The 17659-nt window shown below is 42.1% G+C and overlaps 1 protein-coding gene across 1 annotated transcript in view; it reads left to right on the plus strand.

The window, feature by feature from the left end:
• UTRN (utrophin) overlaps positions 1-17659 on the plus strand; it is a 760310-nt gene that overhangs the window by 114783 nt on the left and 627868 nt on the right. Inside the window, exon 2 of the mRNA XM_056853742.1 lies at positions 8942-9003. Coding sequence (XP_056709720.1) covers positions 8942-9003 — 62 coding nt within the window. The remainder of the gene's footprint in view (positions 1-8941; positions 9004-17659) is intronic.

Consider the following 17659-nt stretch of genomic DNA (forward strand, 5'->3'; position numbering starts at 1 on the left):
TCCTTTACTCTTGCCTAGCCCTTTTAACACTAGTCTTTAAAAAGCTATCTCTGTGAATTGTGCTTGGAAGTGAGTAGACAAGAGTCAATCAAGACCTTTCAGTCTGTCAGTAGAGAGATGTGTTCTCAATAGCTTGTGCCAGTCAGCAGCCTTTGCTGCCTTGTTTTGTAGTAATTGAAGCTTCTGGACTGATTTCAGAGGTTGCCCCGTGTACAGCTCATAGCAAACGTCTAATCTGGATATGCTCAGACCATGGATTACTGTGGCTAAATAATGGGTGTGGGGAAATCTTTCACTGGCCTACCAATGAAGGTGGTAAAGACACAATGTGCCGCAGAGGAGATCTACACCTTCATCTGTGAGTATGGGTGTCATAGCACTCCCAGGCAATTAATTTGCTCCTTCAGAGGTCATGAAACCACATCCAGGTTGATTTCTTAATCCTTGACGCACAGCACTGTGGATTCTGTGGGTATAAGCACAAACACACATATCTGTATATCTTTTAATAAAGTTAAAGCTAACTTTGGGCATTGGTTCTTGTGGGTTATCCGGGCTGTGTAACCGTGGTCTTGGTATTTTCTTTCCTGACGTTTCCTGACCAATGAACTCTGACCATGAAAGCCTTCGACAATAACTTTGGGCACTTCGTTTGCTCATAAAAGGATAAATGTCTAAGGGTGTCACCCATTCTGGATGGGGTTGCATTTCCCTTGAAGAAACATGTCTGTAGTCTGGGGGTGCTCTTGGACCCAGGCGTAAGCAGGTGGCAGCTGTGGCTTAACAGTTCAGACTGGTTAGCCAGCTGAGGCCTTTCCTGGGCAGAAAAGATTTGGCCACTGTGGTGTGTTCCCTGGTTACATCTAGATTAGATTACTTTCTCTACCACTTCCTTAAGTGATAGAGAAAGTCAGCTTATAAAAACCAACCCTTCTGTTCTTCTGTTTCTTCTTCTTTTTCGCTCTCCCCCCCCCCCCGTTTCTTCTTATTTCTTCAGTTGTTAGCTACCTTGGTGTCCCTTTGGGAGCTGAAAGGTGGGATACTTTTTTTTGTAAATAAAAATAAATATATAAATGAAGCACAGAGTGTATATATTTTGCAGAATAATTTAGTTAATTAACCCTTCCAAATCAGATGCATAAAAGAAAAATGCCAAGACACAGACAACTCTATGCTATTGTGTATAAAGGTTGCAGCAGAGTGTAGGCATAATTTATTGTAGTGGTGGTTCCTGTTGAATTGCATGTGTCTGTGTCAATGTCTGTAATTGGATACTTGTGAGTATATTGTATGAGTAATGTGAATGTGTGTGTTACTGCATATCAAAGAATTTCATGTCTTATAATGTATGTGAGATCTCCATGTGTGTAATAATAATAATAAAATTCATTTGCAGCTATTATGCCAGATAAAACTAAGGAACAGATTTACAAACCAAGGCTAGCAAAATTAAGAATCACCTGATTTTACATTTGCACAATTAAATTGAGGGGATACTCTAAGGCAACATACCTTCAATGCAACCGCACAGTATTTTGTGACCTGGGTAGTAAGTGGGTAATTATCTCCCAGCAGAAACCTTTTAGTCCATTCACCCTCTCCATCAGTAGTCATTTTCCCAATGAGAGGATCAATAATGTTGGAGTGAGCTGTCTTATAGAAGGAGCAACTGAAAAAAATGGGCTTATTTATGCAGCAGAATGAGATGGTAGAATGGGCTAGTCTAATCAACACGCGGATCAGAGAGGGATTGACTTGTTTGGAAGAGTTATCCATGAATATTCGATATCACAAGTTGAATTGGTAGTTTGCCCCCTCAGGAATCCTCCTGTTGTTACTGATGATTTTACATGATACTTTTAATGTGTAGCATTCTAAACAAGGATTTTTGGTATCTTCCAACATAGAGCTCTGTTTCCAAACGGTATGAGAGAACTGAACCTGGAGACTACCTAGCTTTCTACACCTATAATTCTCCTTCTAAATCTTCTGCTTTAGCAACCTCTGTGGATAAGAGTTAAATTCTGTTGAAATAGATGAGTGGACAACCACACCTGTGGCATATCAGGCACTGTTCTTTGCGTGTACTAAAATGAATCTGTTAATAGTTTTCAGTACCTTTGCTTCCCCCTCCCCCATTAAATAAACAATGTAAGGAAAGTACATGCTAATTCTTTTACAAGTATTATTCCAATAAAAATAATTTCCACATAAAGACTTAAATTTATCTCCATATAACATTTAAACCACACTTAATTTTTTCCTAATCCAATATTTCACTTCACATATTTGTTGCTATTGTGACATAAAATTGACATCAGATAATTTTAAAATTTGTTTACTAAATACAAGTCAAAACAAACTTGCCAAATAAGATTATGCTTTGGTTCTTGTGGGTTATCCGGGCTGTGTAACCGTGGTCTTGGTATTTTCTTTCCTGACGTTTTGCCAGCAGCTGTGGCCGGCATCTTCAGAGGAGTAACACTGAAGGACAGTGTCTCTCAGTGTCAAGTGTGTAGGAAGAGTAATATTTAGTCAGAAAGGGGTTGGGTTGAGCTGAATCATTGTCCTGCAAAAAGTATAAAAGGTAATGTGTTAATCATTGTCCTGTAAGTATCAAGATAATGTGCTAATGAGGGTGTGGTATGTTAATATGGAACCATTGTATCCTGAAGTGTCCTGACACTGTCCTTCAGTGTTACTCCTCTGAAGATGCCTGCCACAGCTGCTGGCGAAATGCCAGGAAAGAAAATACCAAGACCACGGTTACACAGCCCAGATAACCCACAAGAACCAATGAACTCTGACCGTGAAAGCCTTCGACAAGATTATGCTTTGTTTAGGGCATCAGATAATTTTTTGGAAAGTTTTCCAGAAAGTTTTTTTGTGGTAGTTTTCCAGAAAACCCACATTACTGGCAGTGCCCTTCTATCACCAAGTATGCAGTTTGAACCACCAATGACGGCTGGCCAAATCCATCCTATTGTGCCTTTTTTTTTTGCTGCTGGTAGCAGGACCATCCCTTCCCAGCAGGCCAACCAGGCAGAGATTGGCAGGTTTTCCAAATCAAACTGGAAACCAAGTAGTATTTCTGTCTTGATTCTTGTTGCCACCCACACCTCGAATCTGTTTCTCATTTGTGGTAACCAAGTAAGTATGCATGAACATTGGCACCCTCTCCTAAGGAACTGCATGTCCTATTTTGTTTGTTTCATTTTTAATTACAATACAGAAAAAGGGTTTCTGGTACACCACGAATGTAAACAATAATAATAGAATCATAGAGTTGGAAGGGACCACCAGGGTCATCTAGTCCAACCCCCTGCATAATGCAGGAAATTCACAACTACCTTCCCCCCCACACCCCCAGTGACCCCTACTCCATGCCCAGAAGATGGCCAAGATGCCCTCCCTCTCATGATCTGACTAAGGTCATAGAATCAGCATTGCTGACAGATGGCCATCTAGCCTCTGCTTAAAAACCTCCAGGGAAGGAAAGCTTACCACCTCCCAAGGAAGCCTGTTCCATTGAGGAACCTCTCTAACTGTTAGAAAATTATTCCTAATGTTTATACGGAAACTCTTTTGATTTAATTTCAACCTGTTGGTTCTGGTCCGACCTTCTGGGGCAACAGAAAACAACTCGGCACCATCCTCTATATGACAGCCCTTCAAGTACTTGAAGATGGTTGTCATACCACCTCTCAGTCATCTCCTCTTCAGGCTAAACATACCCAGTTCCTTCAGCCTTTCCTCATAGAACTTGGTCTCCAGACCCCTCACCATCTTTGTTACCCTCCTCTGGACACGTTCCAGCTTGTCTACATCCTTCTTAAATTACGGTCCCCAAAACTGAACACAATACTCTAGGTGAGGTCTAAACCAGAGCAGAGTAAAGCGATACCATCACTTCAAGTGATCGGGACACTATACTTCCTTTGATACAGCCCAAAATCGCATTTACCTTTTTAGCCACCGCATCACACTAATGACTCATGTTCAGTGTTTGGTGTACTAAGACCCCAAGATCCTTTTCGCACACACTACTGCTGAGACAAGTCTCCCCCATTCTATAATTATGCATTTGATTTTTCCTCCCTAAATGCAGAACTTTACATTTATCTTTGTTGAAGTGCATTTTGTTAGTTTTAGCCCAATTGCACAAGTTTTTCTTATTGCATAATAGGTTGTATCGCAATTCTTGTATATCAAGGAGCGGAAAACTACCTTCAGATTTGGTTTCACTTTTTTGGTGTAATGCTTTAGCACCAAGTGTAAACAGGGAGAACACACTTTTTTCAAGTCTTAGGTCACCTTTGGAATTAAACCAGGGGCTCCTTGCCTTTCAGTCGGTAGAATGGAATTCGTGAGCCCACCCCATGACAGTTAATCAAGCAGGATACAGCATTCTGGGGTTAATTGGCTCGGCTGACAGCTAATCCATTGAGGTTAATGAAAGCTTAATTAGAACATAGTCCATTTTACCTAGATCTGTTATTGTCTTATAAGTGTCAAAGAAACTATTGTAATGCATCTGTGAGAGAAATGCTCATGTCAGGTGATTCCTTTCAGGTCTTTCAGTTTCTCTGCTAACATAAACCATATTTTAGGTGGGAGTTAGGTTTAAGATAGTTTATCATAGTATTATACAGATCGAGCCTTTTGAACACTCCATGCCACATAGATATTTAAAGGCTGAAGGCTAGGCATGGACAACTAGATCAGTGAGCGTCTATAAAAGTATGAAATGGCAAAATAACTTTGCTAGTATTTAGTCTTATGAAATTTTGTCTCAACCAACTGATAGTGTAAGATATTTGCTGTAAATTATGCTGTTCACTTAGTAAGACTCAGAAAAGGTTGGATTCATGATGAAGCATATTCTATTCACTAACAAATACAATAAGTAAAACTAGTAGATAAAATAGAACAGCAGATTCAACATAACCAGCTACTAAGTGAAACATAACTGCAAATTCAGTTAGACATATTCAAATATATAACAATTATTTTCCCTGGGATAGAATTATTCCCCCTAGGATAGAATGTAGTAAAACAAAGCTGCATAGGAAAAGTTATATAAATCACCCTAAAGGTACAGATTGTTCTCTTTTTTCCAGGATAGCCTCGGCCCTTCCCCTGTACATTTCTTTGGGAAAGTCCAATGTCTGTGAGCTATCTGGCTGCCACACATCTGAAGCCGCTTGCTCAACTAGCTGGTCAACATCATCAGTTTCTGGCATAGAAAGTGTTGGAGACAGCTTCTACCTGTGATGCTGGAGATGGTGTCACATAATGTTCTGAGTATGATGTTTCAACAACCGATGTTGGGGTCACCTCTGAGTTCTGTAGCTGATCAGTGTGGCGGCACTAAATTGTGTCAGGTGATACTTGGACTGTGTAAGACAAAGGACCTGTCTGGTTATGGACAATACCAGGACGCCATTTGTTGAGTACCCTGTAATCTGACCCATTTGTAGTTGATAAGGTGTGCTACATCCCCTGATTTATTGATTCCTAACATGCATGTGTAAATCTGGTTTCAACAAATCCAAATGTGTTTCCTCTCTAGCTCTGATTTGGAGTTCCACTGCGTCCCTAAATGCTGTTTCCATTGCCACTTGAACTTCTACCACATATTTGAAAGTCAGATTTTCCTCACTTAACTTTTCTTTTTATGTTGTCACTGTAAAGTCACATACCAATCTCTTGACTTTACTAAAATTAAAAAGGCTATGCTCATGGCTGAAAATATGAAAATATGATATTATGGATTGGTCCGTGGGGGGAGGGAAAGGGGGGGGAAAGGGGAAAATTTGTATTGGAAGAAGGAAAGTGTAAATTGTAATTATAAAGGTATGGAGATGTAAAATGACCTCCAATGCAATAAAAATATATATTTAAAAAAAACATACCAATCTCTTAATGCATCATTAAGTCCTTCCTTTAGGATTGCCAATTCTGCATTGGGAAATTCCTGGAGATTTGGTGGTGATGAATCCTGGGGAAGATGAAGTTTGGAGAGGGGAGGACCTCAACAGGGTGTAATGCCATACAGTCCACCCTCCAAAGCAGCCATTTTCTCTAGGGGAAATGAAGAAATAGATTGACCTTGCTGGTGCCTCTTGTGAAATCTAAACCTTTCTGCTATAACCAGAGGTTTGGATGATAAATGTGGGTGAACAATTTGCCTGATTTCTTTAAAAGACTTGCTTGTGGGCTTCTCTGGAAAAATCAAATTGTTCACAAGACTGTAAGTTTTTTCCTCCCATAATGCTCAGCAAGTTTTTTCCTCCCATAATGTTCTATGCTTTTCTGGGGGAACTGGTGTCCCCCCCGCCTGCACTGGCAGCCAGAGCAGTCACAGGAAACAGGAGCTGTGGGCAAGGGATGTTCTGCTACCTGGTAGTCCTGTGGTCTAGCCTTTTTAGGCTAGGGCTGCCAACCTCCAGGTTGTAGCTGGAGATCTCCCACTATTACGACTGATCTCCAGCCAATAGAGATCAGTTCACCTGGAGAATATGGCTGCTTTGGCAATTGGACTCTATGGCATTGAAGTCCCTCCCCGAACCCCGCCCTCCTCAGGTTCCACCCCCAAAATCTCCAGTTATTTCCCAACCCGGAGCTGGCAACCCTATTCTAGGCATGTAGTCCAATTTTCCGCAGTGCTATCAAAGGCCTCTGTTTGCCCAATATAGCCTGTTATTTGCTTAGTTTCACAGTACCACAAAAGCTTCTTGAATCTCACTTTTGTTGCCAGTTGTAGGATATTTGCTGTTAATCATGTAACTCAGTAAGAGTCACACACAGCTGAGTTCATATTTGTTCAGTAACAAAACACAGTAAGTATAACTAGTAGATACTAAAGCAGACTCACTCAACATAACTAGCTACTAAGTGAAACATAACTGTAGCTTCAGTTAGGCGGGGGGGGGGGCGTTTATGGCCTGTGAAATCATTTGGTCTGGCCCTTTGTGGGTCCTGGCAGATCTGTAGCTCAGGAGGATCTAAGACTGGTGATTCGCCCCCTCCCGTGGATAGGAATAGCCTCTATTCAAGGACGATGTGAGTTTGTTTTGATGAGAAAAGGAACCTTTTCCCCCCCTTGCAGAAGAGTCGTTGGCTATGGAGCTGCTAGGACTGCCCAAGAAACTGTGTTAACCCTTTCCCACCCGGGCCATGGAGAACTGTATTCCCTCTGTACTACAAGAGGGCTGGGGGCAGAAGTGGCGACAATGGAGAGATTAAAGGGGGCAGGGCCAGAATGCGCAGGGGTGAGTTCTTAGCCAGCGTGTCATCATTTCATCTCTGCAGGCGGAGGTAGCAGGAGCCGGCTGTAGAATCTGGCCCCGACCATGGGGAGCAGGAGCAACTCTGGCGAGTGGCTGGACGGCTACGCCTGGCTGGTGCAACAGACCATCCTGTTCTACCAGATGGGCGAGTGCACCACCCATTGGACGCCTGCCCGTGCAAGGGGGAGGGGTCATCTGGGGCAGCTGCCTGCTTGGGGCTTGGTCGGCTAGTTTTTAAGTTGATAATTTTGTATGGCCCGCACATGATGTTATAAATAGTCAAATGGCCCGGAAAAAAGGTTCCCCACCCCTGAGTTAGACATATTCTAATATATAACAGATAGTGCTTAGCCTGTGAGCATAAAATGCATAAATGGGTTCATACAGTTTGTCGTATGAAAAATCTGTGAATTTACATGAAGCTTCTAGTCCTACTGGGTATGCTAAATGACATGGGATTTTGAAAAGATATTATAATAGGCCTGGTGGGGATATAGGAACTCTAGTGGGTCTGGGAAGAGTTTCTAGTGGTCGTAGATGAAATTTAATGACATAGAACTTTCTCCTTTATTGGTATTACGCATAACCCTTCTGCCTCTTTCTCAGTTATCTCCAGTAACCAAACTGCGTAGTGTATGCTTCCTTCTTTCCACTTTGATCCTTTCTTATTTGAAGAGTTAAATTTATTATTCTGCCACAAAGGTACTAATTACTAACTTGGGCAGAATGAGTAAATATGCCAGTTTTTTTATAATTCTTACAGGAGAATTCATTTTCTTTGTTGGAAAAAATATTTTTAATAGCAAGCACAGGCATGCATATGGCCTACTTTTCCACCTTACTTCATCTGTCATACCTGCTTAAAGTACTTGTTGTTCATATCAATACACAATGTGCATTAACTGCATGACAGAGTCAATAAAAATGTGGATTTTCAAAAACCAGATTCTTTTAAAATGTGCAGAATGAGATCCAATTTTTCTCTTTGAACAGTATAAATAAAAATATGGCAAATTTCTTGATGGAATATATTTCATGGCTGATAAATATAATGAAGAAAGCTGACAGGAAGAAAGTAGATTCCGTTGAAATGTGGTGTTGGAGGATAATTTTATGGAGACCATGGACCACCAAAAAGACAAATAAGTTGGTTCTAGATCAAATCAAGCCTGAACTGTCCCTGGAAGCTAAAATGGCTGAACTGAGGCTATCATACTTGGGTCACATTATGAGAAGGCAGGAGTCACTGGAAAAGACAATAATGGTAGGGAAAGTTGAAGGCAGCAGGAAAACAGGAAGTTGCTGTGTTTCAGTAATGCTTTAGGCTGGGCCTTGGAAAAGTGTGTAAATATCTTGCTTGACTTGACCAGTCAGTCCTAGCAAACTCACCTTTTTCGGATTTCTGGGCACCTAGTTTTATGAAAGAAACAGACTAACTTATTCAGTTAAAAAAATGCCCTTTTCCCAATCAAGAAGGATGCCCATTCAGATTATCATTCTAGAACTGTGGGAAATAATGTTATGTATTACTAAAATGTTCTCCTCCTCTTCCTCTTCTTCTGTCAAAACCAAAATTGCCATATTGATGACATGTCATTTAGCAAGTCTGAGCAATACATTTTAACTTATTTATTCCCTTTCTTTTCTAGATGAACACAATGATGTACAAAAGAAAACCTTCACAAAATGGATAAATTCTCGCTTTTCTAAGGTAAGCATGTCTTGAAACTAGCAAGGCAGTTACCTTTGGTTAGAAAAAGTAGCATTATACATCAGAAAGCTATCTGTGTTAACTAGTGTACAGTGTAAATAAAACTGTATGTGAGCTTTCAAAATATGCATCCTCTTTCCTGAACCAAAGAGATTTTACATTCAACAACAGTCAATATAGTTGAGCTAATGCCCATTTAAAAAAGAATTTGTGACACATGATGAAATTCATTTATTCCATTCATTCAGTCATTCAATTGCAGCTTGGTGCTTATCGGTATTTGGAGAACTTGATGCAGGTTAAACTCTGCATACAATATCCTGAATGCATTAAAATGGATTTTGTTGACTGCCCTCACAGGGCAGCTTGATGAAACAGTCAGTGAACTTCCATGCTGACCAAGCAAGACTGCTAGTTCTTGTAAGCTTGTGTTGTTGTAGTTCACTGCATAGATCTATTTCCTGTCCCACCACTTGTCCCCATACTAAAATTTATTAGCCTAGGTAAGCTGTATTTCTCAAGTAGGACGAATGAGGCAGACATTTTAATCCTGTTGCATTACTCAGTGGGGAATGTTGCTCATGGATTCAATTATTTTGCTATAACGTAATTATAATCAGCACACAACCGGAAAAATAAACATTTTTTATCAGGTTGAATGCAAATGTGATCATAAGACTGCATGCAACAAGTAGTTTGGTTCTTAGAATTCTGCAAAGGCATGTAATAAAGCTTTGATGACAGGCTACTTCTAGGCCAAGCAGCTGCTAGAGAGAGTGATTTGCAGCAGGGAAACAGTGTATGTACATTCTTAACACTTGAGCCATCCAACATTTCTCCACTGAACCACCATCTCTAGTAAGATATTGCCTGTGTGAGGCTCAAGAGGTGTTTTGACACAACAGGCTTGGGAAGTGGGGTTGTAGCAGAAAAGCAGGTGGGGAAAGGATTATCCATTTTGCTGCCCAGCTTCTCTGCTGTATGTTGGCTTCATCAGAAGCTGTGTTGCCTAGAGTAGTCAAACAAATGGATTTTGTTAGACACATATATAACATAGTTAGGTCCTGATTAATAATATGATTTTGCTCACACTAAGCGCTTTGAATTTTTCCTTCCATACATACAGTTTCAAAAGTAATGTAGTGATTCTGATCATTGGTAGCTGGCATTAGATAAGCTGTTTAAAGGAGATGAGATGATGATGAAGTTATAGAGATGAACCAGGCATATTTTCAGGGCTGGCCAGAATATGGTTCCAGAACCTAGGATTGCAGTACTACTAGTTACCACAGGTGGGATGCATAGGCTGGTAGAAGAACTGTATATGTTGTTTGTTTTCTCTGTGCCATATTGTGGTGAATTGCATTTGGAAAGGATACTTCACTTTCTATTAGTGCTAACTTTAGCATTACCATAATGTAAATGTGAGTTTGTGCATCTGTTCTCTCCACAAGACTGCAGCATTAGCAAATAACAAAATGGGTCCCTGACTTACCGGGGACCCCCATTTGCGCCCCGTGGGCAGGTAGGGCTTCTGAGCCAGGAGCCTTTTTCCGGCTGACATTCCCAGTCCATCAAGGGTTCTGTGGTCCCTGGGCATTTCCCCTCACCAGCTGCCCAATCACAATGTTGGGGAGGCAGTCCTGGGTCGGGCCGATCAGGCAGACCCGAAGCGTCCAGTTCCCACTCTGGTCCTCCTGCTCTGCTTATAAATGGCCCTCCCTCAGTCCAGACCACATTTTTCTGCACCTGACACATCCTCTCTTTGGTCGTATGGGTTTTTGGGCTATCTGTTGAGTTATCTTGATTCATTTTTGTCAGAACTTGCTAGACAGTTTTAGCGTTAACATAATAGCATAAGCCACTTCACAAGTGGTTTGTGTTTCACATAAAACAAGTGAGTATACATCTGAAATTTTTTGAAGTCCTATAAAACTTTTACTACTTTGTACCACTGAATATATTGAGAACTGCTTTCATTTTTCTGCCATTCCACACACAAAGCTCTGTAAAAAGGGAATATAATTTAAAGTAGTTGTTCTGTAATGTCAGGTAATTTTGTGCGGTTAAGAGCTATAGAAAGAGCCTCTGTTAATCCAGCAACAGCAAAGCTCAATGGTTGTTGCTATTTCAGTGTAGAAAACAAAACCTGTTGGTTATGAAGGTGGAAGTAAAAGAGGAAAAATTATAATAATTTGAGGCTTCCTGGGACAAAACTGTTTTAACTGTACTTTAGGTATGTTTGAAAAGATATTTCCCCTGCTGAGCTCAGTTTAATGCTAACAGGTTCCAGAGGGGCAGCTGTGTTGAAGTAAAAATAAGGCGGTCTTGTGGCACCATTAAACCTATAAATGTATTGTAGTGTAAGCTTTTATGGGCTAGAATCAATTTAATCAGACTCAAGGTTTATCCTCAGTTGAGAGCTAGGCAGAAATACATGGCATAGAAAAAGTGAGAACAGTGGGGTTAAAAGGCAATACAATACAAGAGGTACATTCTGTACCATTTCCATGCAAAGCATAAACGTGTCTAAGACAGCACAGTGACCATTCCTAGGAGAAATTACAGGTGAAAAAACACAATCTGTCTAGGTTTGTAAAATAGTAAAAGACTTATTGTGAGAGGAATTCATAATCCTGTTTGAGACCTAACTGGGTGTTTCTCATTTTAGCCCATCGCTTAATGGGAAAACATAGCAACATTGGAAAACCTATGTCCTCTTGTTACAGGAGAGCTCTGGCTACAATTTCAAAGCATGCTGAAGGCTTGAGATTACAGGCAATGGTCTTGGAAATGCCCTGGCTCTCTTATCTGACTACTAAATTGGGCCCCCAGAGTACCCGAGGCCAAGTGAATTTTGGACTTCTAGTCCTACACCTCTCAGAGGCCCTGGATCTGAGAGGGTGCTGCTCTAAGTCATGAATATGCTATGAATATGTTGGCATATCACAACCATTCCTGGCAATATCATTAACTTGCGGATACAATTTGTCCTCAAATATAAAGTACTGGGTGAAGACAAAAGGGCAAAGTTGGGCAAAGTCATCAAGCAGTAGTCTGCAGCAGTCCAAAACTGATCCATTGGACCTCAGTAGGGCTTCAGTGGTACCCTGAGGATTAAATATCTACCACTTCATTGCTTGTTCTAGCTGTAGAGTTGACACAGAATTTGAAGTTGGATAGCCACTAGCAACTCAGCCAGCCAGCTGTTCATCAATTTATGATCTAAGCTGTCAGGCTTTTATTACTGTATATTTAAGTAATTTGCATATCCTATTGCATTTAGGTTGTAGACATTGCATTACATTGCATTTACTTTGCTGCTTTGGATCTTGTACTGCTACAATACAGGAGACAGGTACTAACTTCTGAAATCTGAATAATCCATTGAGTTCATCTTCGTGGCTTCTGTGCAGTCCCGCATGGGACTGCGCTTGCGCAGGCCAGCCGCGGAGAACTGACTAGAAAGCTTTTAGGAGCTTCAGAACGCCTGGAGCGCTCCCCCTCCCCTCCGTCCCAGGCCGAGAGCGAGCCGGCTTCCCGCCCAATGGTCATGTGACGGAGGGAGGAGGGGCGCTCCCCCCTCAGTTCTCTCTTCGCCGCCGTGGAGAGAGCACTAGCTTTGTTTCAGAGCGTCTTTTCTGTTACCTCAGAGAAAATTTCTCTTCAGGATTTTATTTCTTTTTTGCCAATATAATCTTATTTAACAACTGTGCCAAATGTAGAAATAGTGTGGCACAAAATAATGACTGTTGTTACGTTTTGAGATATTTGTGCTTTTTCTTTTACTTCAGAAGTTTTTCTTTTCAGGATTTGATTTCCTTTTTGCCAATATGGTTTGATGTACCAAATGTGCCAAAAATGAAAGGATTATAGCACAAAATAACGATGATTGTTGTTCTGTTTAAGAGACTTATGTCTTTTCTTTCACTTAGAAAGGTCTTCTCTTCACGATTTGATTTCTTTTCTTTTGTCAATGTGGCTTTATTTAACAATTTTGCCAAATGTACAATAGTATGGTGCAAATTAATAATGCTTGTTCTATTTGAGAGACTTGTGTCTTTTCTTCTACCTCAGAAATTTTTTTCTTTCAGCATATGATGTCTGTTTTGACAATATCGCTTTCTTTGACAATTCTGCCAAATGCAGAATGAGTATGCCACAAATTAATGGTGGTTTTTGTTTCAGATACTTGTTTTAATCTTGTCTCTTTCTCATTTTTACAAGTCATTCAGGCTGTGTTGCTCCAGTTCGAATGTCTGTGAGGAAATCCGGCTTTACTAATGCACTAGGGGCTTAGGTTACCCCCACGACCTGTGTGGAAAGAGGTCTCAAACCCAAAGGCTGTGATAAGGACTGGATATGCTGCAGCACTAGGGGTTCTGTCCCCTATGACGTGCATGGAGGAGACCTCGAAGTCGACAGGCTCTGAGAAAAGCCACTGTATGGTTGCACTAGGGGCTCGGTATTCCCTCCCCAGTGACGTGCATGGATGAGACCTCGAAGTCGACAGGCTGCGTGGAAAGCCACTGTATGGTTGCACTAGGGGCTCGGTATTCCCTCCCCAGTGACGTGCATGGATGAGATCTTGCAGTCGACAGCCTCTGAGAAAAGCCACTGTATGGTTGCACTAGGGGCTTGGTATTCCCTCCCCAGTGATGTGCATGGATGAGACCTCGAAGTCAACAGCCACTGTATGGTTGCACTAGGGGCTCGGTGTTCCGTCCCTTATGACGTGCATGGATGAGACCTCGAAGTCGACAGGCTGCGTGGAAAGCCGGTTTACTGTGGTGCTAGGGGCTCTGGCCCCCATGACGTGCATGAGTGATGTCTTGACGTCGACAGGCTCCGTGGAAAGCCTGCTAGTCTACAGCACTAGGGGATCAGTCCCCCATGACGTGCAGAGAGGAGGTCTCGAGGTCGAGCAATTCCAAGGAGGTGGGAACACCTACTCCTCAGGGTGTAAAAGCCTTGACGTTGGCTCGCCTCTGACGCACCAACACAAAAGCCACCTGGCTCTTGTCGACGTCATCCACCGATTTCTCCTCGGTGCCGAGATGAGCGGGTTCGAGTTTGCCTCCATGTCAACTGTCTGTTGCTGCCGAGGCGGCATCTGTTTGGAGAAGGGGAGGAGTCTCGGCGTTGCAGCCCCCCCCCTTCCCTCGACGTCAGGCATCACCGTTGCTGGTGGGGTAAGCAAGCTTGGGCTGAAACATTGTCCAGCATGTGGGGAAGGCTTCTCAGCCATGTTCCGTTTCCCCCCCCCCCCTTACGTTCCCTGAGCCTCTCCTTGGGATGCTCCTGCGGGAATGCATATATCCCCATGGGTGTATAGACACTCATCCCCTCTGTGACAAGTGTCTTCCAACTGACCTCAAAGTCAATTTACATGGTCACCTTGGCGTCAAGGAGGGAGGGCTCATGAGACGCTTCATCTCGTGTAACCCATCTGGGTTCCTGCCTGTCTCACCCATGGGGTCATTCAGCTCTATTTAGAATACTTAATCTGGATGGCATAGGCTTGGAAGATTTTATACCCTCCCTCAGATTCGAAGTCGGATCTGACAAGGAGTTGTGTTATGCGAAACTAATATGGTATACATTTGGCTTCTTTTTATAGCCAAGTTTTTCCCTAGAAGGTGGGAAATCTATATAAAGCTAAAAAGAGGATGCTGGATTCCTCTTACAGTATCCCTCACCTAATTGATGGTTGCTGGGACACTTCTATCTTACTATGGGTTAGGTTCCCATTTTTATCTGGGGGTTGCTGGGGCTGCCCACATTAACTCTGGGCAGGAGCACTGAATCTCCCATTAAGAACACTTTTCAGTGTTAGGGCGGTAATTAGCCTAAGCAAATTATGTACACTGATAAGTCTTCTACATATTGCGTTTATCCAGCATCAGGGGAGACTTCCCCAACTCACAGGGCATTTGACTTCCCAAGGACTTTTCATACAGGGACAAACAGTTGGCATGACTACAGGATAATAAATGCTAACTCCTGGGTAGATTTATGCTAAGTGCTGAATGGTGCTCTTAACCATCCAAGGCACTGGGTTCCCTCCATATTGAGTTCATTGCAGCTGAGATCTCTATATTGCAATGCAAATAAACCCCTTTATTTAGGAACACGCAAATTTTAATCTATGTATTTTTATCTTGGATAAAGGAAAATGCTGATAAGGGACCCCGACTGGACCTCAGACTCCTTAATATGGATCCACAGGTGCCCACATTTCAGGATACTTCCCTTTTCAGATGTCCTTCCTCAGTTGCCTGGGAGCCTTTTTGGTTGTAATCCTGTATCTAAGGACAATTATCTTAATTGTATGTTACAGTATGTTACAGGCTTGTTGCACTTGCTTTCTTGCTGTCAGCAGGTGGTGCTGTCGATCCGTAATTGGATTATTGGCTATTGGACAATTCATTTTACCAGTCCTGCAGGTTTGCCTGTCTCTAACCTCGTCAGCCCTATGTGTCGTTGGATTTGCTAGTTGAATTTGTGTAATCCCAATTGCTCCCTACTCAAAGGATAGCATTCTTTTTGCTACTTTGAATGTTTTTTCTTCGAGCCCTTAACAACTCAAGGGCCCAGGGTTTTTCTGTCCCTTTAGCTACACGATTTATGTGCAAGTGAAGATCAGTTCTTAAAAGGAATATTTTTGATCACCGTTGTTACTGGTCTATATCCTAGGGTATCTACCTACCTAGAGGCTTCAAAATAAAATAAAATTAAAAAACAAAAACAAGACCGACAACTAATGGGGTTCAGCTTGGTTCTGAGACTGAGGAATACTCCTCTGTGTGTATTGTGGATCATCAGTCTAAGAACATTAGACCTCTGGTTCCCAAATTTACAAAACAACGGTTTTCAAGAGGACATTAAAAAACATACCTTACCAAGGGCAAACAAACAAATAAATATATATGTTTCCAGTCATCGTCCCCTACTACGGTTGGTTTTATTGCCTATCTCTTTGGTTCCTGCTCCTTCCCAGACTAGTGGTACAGATCCTGTCTGACAGGGCAACTATGCTAATACCACCTGAAGACATAGTCTTCCTATATCCAGAACTGTGCTGTGTTCTCTCCAGTACTAAGGTTCTCACAAGCACTTGTGCAAGGGTGTTTACCTGAATATTTTCCTTCATGAAATCACATTATTCTTCTGGAAGTCAGGACAATCCCGTACCATTTTGTACCTTTTTTCAGCCACTGCTATGAGTGTATATAGCATGGCAATGTAAATATCAATAGCATGAGGGAGAGTTCCCTGTCCTGCTGTCCCAGGTTTTTCCGGTTGCGGCAAAGGACCTAACAGCACAACGTTTCCTTCCTGGACGTCAAGATGGTGGGAGAAGTCTACTCTCTCAGATTTCCCAAGCTGACAGGTTTCATCAACCCACAAGTAATCCCTCACGCTATGTTCCCTGCTTTCCCTTTTAAGGGAATGGGTTTTTCCCAGGTAAAGTCCTAATATCTCAAGTGCTGATGCAATATGTCCCTGCTTCCTACAGAACACTGGCTGCCATGAGGCCTTCGGGAAGATTTTCCAGTTTCACTGGTCACATTTCTTTTGATGCTGCATTTTTTGTTCCCTGGCTTCACAGACCCAGGACACCAGTGATGCTCATAGGTCCCTATTGGCCACAATGTTTTGTGTTCCCAATCTGTAGATTACTTTTGATGGGGAGTTGGGGTACTTTCTCAAGAAGACTAGCTGATCAGGGTATAGCCCCTTCCTTCTCTGCCACAATGTCGCTTCACTACAGTGGGTGGCGTGGTCATCTCAACCATCGATCGGGACCTACCTAGAGTCATAAGGTTGTTAATAGTATTTTGCATACCGCACAGATGGTCATCTTATGCTGCCAAGTGGAATTGGTTTTTTGAATGATCAGGGTCACACGATTTGCAACCTCTTACTTCACCTTTATATGGGGTGTGTCATTACTCATTAAATGATACTAGCCTGGCTGTTATTCCCGTCAAGCGCATCTGGTGGTCATCTCAGCCCTCTGTTTCCTGATTAATTCTTATTCAATATTTGCAACACCAGTTTGCTAATGGTTTGAGGGCCTTGGCTAGTCTATTTTTTTCCTACGCTAATGCCCTTATTATTCTTTGCATTATGCTTTAAACCTTTTGTATAATGGCACCTTCTAACCTGTTTTTCTTTTATCCACTAAGGTGGTGTTTTTGGTTGCTGTCATTTAACCTGTTTAACTTATTGGTCTGTGATCACTTTCCATCAGGTTAAGGTAGTATTACCTAGATTGAAGTTCGACCTTGGGTAAGGTCCCGTTGCCGAACCTGTTTTCTTCTAAATCCTCAGTCACTAACTGAGCAATCTCTTCATGCAATCAAGTGCCTGAAGACCATGTCTTTGGAAACTGTTTCCCGATGGGTGGACACTACAAAACTTTGTGTTTATAGCACTGCTGAACTATGCTGTCCACTCCATATAGAGGCCTTTTGAAACAGGGCTCATGTCTCTTTCGCTGTTTTCCTTGCCATGACAGATTTCTAAAGCTTCTCTAAAGTGGCAACCTGGTCCTTCGATCCACATACCTCTGGCATTGCCCTGTAGATGTGGTCTCCAGGGAGGAAACAGCTGTTTGGGAGAGTTGTCTTTTAATTAGATGACAAGCCCA

The sequence above is a fragment of the Euleptes europaea genome, chromosome 7 (genome assembly GCF_029931775.1).
Source record: "Euleptes europaea isolate rEulEur1 chromosome 7, rEulEur1.hap1, whole genome shotgun sequence".
Classification (NCBI taxonomy): domain Eukaryota; kingdom Metazoa; phylum Chordata; class Lepidosauria; order Squamata; family Sphaerodactylidae; genus Euleptes; species Euleptes europaea.